This window comes from Telopea speciosissima, chromosome 2, assembly GCF_018873765.1.
Source record: "Telopea speciosissima isolate NSW1024214 ecotype Mountain lineage chromosome 2, Tspe_v1, whole genome shotgun sequence".
Taxonomy (NCBI): Eukaryota; Viridiplantae; Streptophyta; class Magnoliopsida; order Proteales; family Proteaceae; genus Telopea; species Telopea speciosissima.
Window position 1 is genome coordinate 72,946,031 of NC_057917.1, and position 6,495 is coordinate 72,952,525.

Here is a 6,495-nt window from a genome sequence, read left to right on the forward strand (position 1 = left end):
GGTCAAACACAAAAGACATTATATATAACTTAGATTGATGTAATTGAGGAAGAATAATCCATGAGAGAGAGAGAGAGAGAGGTGGGATCAAACGCCAGCATAGACTTGAAGGGCGTTTCTGATGCTGGTGTTGGAGTTGAAATAGTTGACGAAATCGATGTACTTGATAGGTCGGAAGAGAAGAGGGTTGTCGTCGTCCACCAGCTCATTGGCCACCTCAATCACTGCCCCATCCCTTGGTGCTGAAAACGATGCGAACGAATACCTCTCTCTGTCTCCCCTCATCACTACCCTGTGTTCCGCTGCATGAAGTTTCCCATTGCTCCACACCTATTTATTTATATAAATAATAAGTATTTACTATCAATTATGACTTAATAACCACTCTTAATAATTAGCTAGATCTCTATTATAATACTCTTAATTAACACCTTCCATGTACCTTCCATCCTAAAACCCAATCAAATTAAATATCGATTTTAGTCAAAATATACATAAAAATTGCTTAACTGTAACCAGTTAAGGATCAATTTTATCAAATGGTTTTGAATTTTGATGCCTCAGCCGGCCTCAACATGTGCAGAACCAATTAAGGTCTAATCGAAATCCACAAGTTGACTATGTCACTGCCAGCTGAAAGGTTTTTGAATTTAGTAATTATAGTGGTGAGTGAGTGAGTGAGTACGTACCTTGAGCATCTCACCGATGACAACAAGGAAAGAGCCTTGCACGGGTGATAATTGGTACCAATGCCCTTGTTTTGTGAGTAACTCGAAGCCCTTCACTTGATTTTGGCACAGAATTGTTATGAAACCCTTATCGGTGTGGCTTACCAGGCCAAGGCCTACATCGTCACTTGCCGGCGGTGGTTTATATTTCATCATACGAAAGGTAGAGTGGGCCATCTCTACAAACGCATCCAAGTATGTCGATAGACCGTAACTCTCTAGTATCATTCCCCGGATCAGTAGTTCCACCTCATTCATCTTTCCGCACATACTGTTCACAGTTTGGCTATTAACAAGCCCAATGTTGCCAAATGTTGTTAGTTCTCCCAATCAACAAATTTTTTTTATATGTTTTTAGTGGGAAACCCTACTTTAGACTATCTTTGGGTTCCGACTCCTCTACTTTTGCCTGTCTGGTACTGTCATGCATGCGCCCTCACACATAAGCACGGCGCAAAGTATTGCCTTACCCTTGTTCGGGTATGGCAGTACATTCCACCTTGCTTATGTCTGGGGTGTATACAACAGTAAAAGCAGGCGGAAGTATAGGAGTCGATTTTGGACTCAGAAGGTTGGAAGTTCAATGAAGGAATTTGAAATTTCTAATCTGGGAGTTGTTTCATTTAAAGTAAGTAATGGAATTTTAAATTGGGATTGAATTCACCTATCCGAACTCATAATATGGAGTGAGAGAAATAGAAGGCATTAATTGTAGCATGTCAAAACAAATGTAGCCTCTTCCTTGGGCTGTGTTTGATGATACGTATTCTAGGAATAAATTTTGGGTTTAAAATGCATTCTAAAAAAACAGAAAATAGTGAAAAATTATGTTACAAAATAAATTCAAAACCCCAAAATCTAGTACGAGAAAATATACCAAACACAACCTTAATATTTGGACTGCCATAGGTGTAGGGTCATACCACTAGATCTTCAAGTTGACAAGGAACTCAAAAGTTGATCTTCCATGCAGCATCATTACATTGGAACGTTTTGATTGGCTGCTGCTCACGACAGATCTATCTTATCATCAACGCATCAATATCCTGTGGTTTCTGTGCAGATTTACTTATTGATTGTGGTCCATATATAGGTCTGTTTTCTCACAAAAGCCAAAGCAATTTGGTGGATGCTAAAAAACTAGACATTTGACCATTTAAGCACTGTTTGTTTTTTTTGGAAATGGCCAAATGGGTAGGAAAGGAAAACTATAGCAAAATTAACAAAATGGAGAAGGTTCAATGGGACTGATATTTTGTAGAGAGGTAATTTACTTGGAGTTGGCAAAAAAAAAGGGGCATACCCAGTGCATGAGGTTTTCGCCATGTCATAATGTACGCAGCCTTATCCCTGCTTTCGCTGAGAGGTTGTTTTCAAACTGGACCTGATGAACTAAATTACTATCAACCAATGAAAGGATGACATGTGGAAAACATCTGGGATGAGCAAGCCGACTTGATATGACCTGAGCCGACCATCAAATCATTCATCCAACTCATCATACGTGTTAGATGTCGGGCCGACCCGATCTGACTTGAGCCGACCCTCATTTGATGTACCTAATCTGGTACTACCAATCATATTCGGCCACATGTCACCTTCAAAGGTCTGATAAGGCCAAGCCGAACTAGTAAATCCAAGCTAAAACAATAAGATGTAGGACTGAATCAAACAACAAAAAAAAGGAATCTACGAAGGCTTGCTTATCTATGATCGGATCAATCATGCCGTAACCGAGTCGATCTTATCATGTCTTTAGATTAGCCAACAAGCTAAGTATAGAATCACTTCACCCATGTCATGCATCTTGCATGACTAAAGGTCAAGCCTTCCGCATGACTCCTTGTGACAAGTCTCCACACCAAGAAAGTTCCACCTATGTAAATTGGAGACCAGAGCCACAGTCTAGAACCGATGAAAAACCAATGATCATCTATGAACTTAATCTTATAAATAGCCAAGCATTCCACATATATAAAAGGATTGGACTTCTCATTTTCTCTCCTTTGAGATTTATCTATTGCAAGAGGTCTGACTTAAGCATCGGAGTGATTCCGTCGGCTCAAGCCGGCCCTCCATTTCTTATTAGCTCTGTTCTTCTGTGCAGGTTAGCTTGGCTACAGGAGAGCTCGAATCAGATCTTATCGCAACAGGACCCATAACCACTTGTTCACAATGGAGCTTAATTAACTGGGGGATTTTAAGAGTTTGGTCACACTCTAGTTCAACTAAAATGGATTATTTTGGTTAATTTGAAATACAGATTTGGTGCAGAAGGAAGGGTTAAGATGTTAAAACTGAAAAGAAAGGTGTGACTCACCTGAAAGTCGGATTTCCTTGGGGCCACATGAGTTGTGTAAAAGCTTGAGCTGAGTCGAGGCAGTGGGCGTCATCGAGGCCAAGACTCTCAAACAGAGGAACCACCTCTGAATTCCCAATATACCCACGGTAAGGTAGGGGACTTGTGTTCTTCTGTTTGGTCTCCAATGGAAGTTCAAACAAATCCTTCATGGCCATGAACATCTCTTCAGGTAGCTCTGTAGGGATCCCATCATACCCCACCATAAAGCATCCGTACTCTTCACATGCTTCTCTCACTTTTCCACACAATTCCTTCCATTCTTCAGTACTCCCTTGTTTCGATTCCAACAGATCCTTTGTAAGATCAATATATGGAATCTGAATCTCTCCTTCACAACAATCAAAATCCATCTCTCTCTCTCTCTCTCTCTCTCTTTTAATTCCTTCTATCTCTATCTCTGTTAGTAAGTAGGAACCAGGAACAGCTAGCTCCTCTTTATACTGAAGAAGAAGAAGACGTCAGTTTGCAATTAATGAGTGAACGAAACGTACAAGAATAAGAAAATATTTATTACCAGTTCGTTGCATGGAGTTCAGGGAAGCAAAGCCAGCTGTTAAGGGCTTTTGACTTTTAATCGAAGACATGATCAGGTGCTCCTGCACCGTATTGAGCAATCATATTACTTCGAGAAAACAATATCCTTATTAATCCTGACCGTTCAATCGGTCCAAATATTTGTGCCTGGATCTTATCCATCGATCTCAGTTTACATCTCTACGACTCTACTCACGGTTTGAGCATCTGGGATATATATATATATATGCCTTATCCAACCAAGAAACCACCCACCCCATTATCCATAGACGAAGTGATATTCTACCAAAAAAAAAAAAAAAAAATAGACGAAGTGATAAGGAAACGTTAATTCTAATCATGGTTTCAAAAATTGGGAATCCGATCGATGAATCGACCGACTTGTATCGGAATTGGTCAGAATCGATCTTATTTTTGTCGATACAGATTAGAATATTCACGCAAAGATTCCATTGAATTGACGAGTTTTCAATCCAATTCAATTCGGATCAAAATCAACGAGGATCAATTCCATCCCTGATTCCTGGTTTTAAAACCTTGATTCTAGTGTGATGTACTTTTACCTTAGATATATATGAAGACCGGTCCATTATTGTCTGGTTTCGATATGGCTCCATTTTATCTTAGGACTGAGTTTGAATGATGGATTCAAATAGTGTCTATAAGGCAAGAAGGAGCAATGAAGGTATTGTCGACTTCATAGTATTATGATAAAACATTTGTTACCCTTAATGGGTGTATTTTCATTCATCCACGATAAACTTTTTGCCTATATCATATTTTAATTCAACACACTACCAATGAAATGAAAATTAAAAGGAGGGCCTAACTTTGACACTTTCTTTTAGTCAGGAGTGGGGAAGGGGTGAATTTGAAGTTGACAAGAAAAATGTAACACTTTGCAACCTACCAAATGGAAGTCTCTCTGTCGATCCAGGGCTTGCCCTGGTGATTTGCTACTCCCTTAGGAGAACTGTGTCAAGTGCTTGATCGATGGTTCAAGTCTCCTTAGCGACATCTAATCCACATTTAATTACTTTCCAAGAAGTGGAGCCTTTGGGTACCATATTTGACCCCTTGTGGGTCCCCTCATTGCCTCCTTGTGGGGTCCTGTTGAGATTGATGGCCGGTGGACCCTTGAATTGCACCCAAAAAAAAAAAAAAATGATGAAAGTTTCTCATGGGTACAAGTATTACTTTTTTTTTATGTTTTTGGTAAGGATGGGTACAAGTATTACACTTGCCCACTTCCTTTCCATCCATTACCAAAAAATATTTTTATGATAGATATTATTATTATTACAAAAGTCTATTATTTTTTTTTTTTTTCAAATCTCATAATATATCTATTCTACTATGATTTTATCAAAAAAAAAATTGTATTTTATCATTTAAACAAATGATGGGTCTAGTAAAATTATTGAATAGAGAACACATTCTAGATTAACCATCTGTCAAATATCATAATCAAATTCAATAAAAATCCTCTTTGTATTGACAAGCATCTTATTTATGTTCGTGTTTGTGCATGTGTATGAATAGTTTAGACATTACTATGCAATGTCTCAACTCTGCACATGAACAAATGGTTTAGATAGAAGAACATTATAAAAATGAACAGCTCAAATATATCTTGAGATGTCTGGATATGTCACAAATAGTTGTGACATCCATAACTCCTCATTTTTTTTTATATAATTTTCTCTTGTATTAATTTCTTAATTTTATACAATTATGGCCAAAAAGTTTCTTTCATTTAAACTTTTTCTTACTTACTCTTAGTTAATTTTTTTTTTTGGATGAATAATAAAAGCAAAAGAATACAAACGCACCCGTAAGGAAAGGAAGGGGAAGGAGGGAGGGGGGGGGGGGGGGGGGAGAGCGTTGCATCCACTTTATTAGTAAAGTGGATGTAAATCCTCTTGCACATAGACTCATTATTATGTTTAGCTAGGCATGTGATGTTTATGAAAAATAGCACTTCATTAGGACCCTAAAAGTTTTGGTTACGTTCAGGTATCTAGATTTTGAATGAGAAAATCTTTGTTGCAATTAAAGTTGGTAGAAAATAAATTTGTAACCTTATTTTTTTGCTTTTAGTATAACATTTTACTGGTGATAGCTAGTAAAATTCTATCATTTTTCATGTGTACTTGAAGAGCATGCAAAACAATAAGAGATCTAGATAATGATATAATGATATATTATTTTAAAAATATTTGTTACCCTTGATTTAAGGAACTTATGAAAAAGAAAAAAGAAACAATCAAAGAAGGTTACAACTTGTCAATTAACCACTTTAGTAACAACAAGATGCACCTAGTCTAAAATTTTCTTTCGTTAAAGTAAATACAAATATTTAATTAATGACCAGTTAATTCATAGAATATATACACATATATTTTATTAAAAAAAAAGATACTTATAGTTTAATATGAAACCCGAAAAATTATCTCCTCCAGTTCCCTGCTCGTCCAAAGTGTTCAAGCAAGGATAGGGTGGTCATGGCGCCCCCTCTCCCCTTGTTAGAGGCATTGGGAAACTGGGCCGAACAAAAACTAGAGGGGATAAAGGTCCTATGAAACCCACTAATTTAAGTTAGAAAAAAGTAATGTATAATATCTTCTCTTCCTCTATTTTACTTCCTTTCCTTCTAAGTTGAAAGAAAGGATGCATGTGTTTCTCTTTTCCCATTCCCTCCTCGATTATATCACTTCATATGAACCATGCATATACGTCTTCACTTTCCCCCCACTAAGTCACTCCAAATTGCCTAACCTAGATTTGTTGGGTTTCAACCCCTTAAAAGGAAAGATCTGGGTCTCCATCACCTCTGCACTACGAACTAGATGTTCCTATCAATTACTTTTA

General features: G+C 37.5%; 1 protein-coding gene across 2 annotated transcripts; it reads right to left on the reverse strand.

The window, feature by feature from the left end:
- Nucleotides 1–3,483, reverse strand: LOC122652548 (probable 2-oxoglutarate-dependent dioxygenase AOP1). 2 transcript variants are annotated; one of them, XM_043846323.1, is made up of 3 exons: nucleotides 3,049–3,483; nucleotides 690–999; nucleotides 1–330 (listed from the first exon to the last, which is right to left on the reverse strand). In XM_043846323.1, exons 1-3 carry the CDS (start codon nucleotides 3,438–3,440, stop codon nucleotides 88–90), a joined length of 945 nt encoding a protein of 314 aa, XP_043702258.1. In that variant the 5' UTR covers nucleotides 3,441–3,483; the 3' UTR covers nucleotides 1–87. The 2 variants fall into 2 exon arrangements, with proteins under 2 accessions (XP_043702258.1, XP_043702257.1); XM_043846322.1 differs by having other exon boundaries at nucleotides 690–1,014.
- Nucleotides 3,484–6,495: the final 3,012 nt, after the last annotated feature.

Excerpts from the sequence above, each read along its gene's own strand:
- LOC122652548 (XM_043846322.1), bottom strand. The coding sequence starts at position 3,440 with ATGGATTTTGATTGTTGTGAAGGAGAGATTCAGATTCCATATATTGAT. Across the intron at positions 1,015-3,048 it reads CAAGGAAATCCGACTTTCAG|CCAAACTGTGAACAGTATGT; the intron begins GTGAGTCACACC and ends GCTTGTTAATAG. Across the intron at positions 331-689 it reads TCATCGGTGAGATGCTCAAG|GTGTGGAGCAATGGGAAACT; the intron begins GTACGTACTCAC and ends ATAAATAAATAG.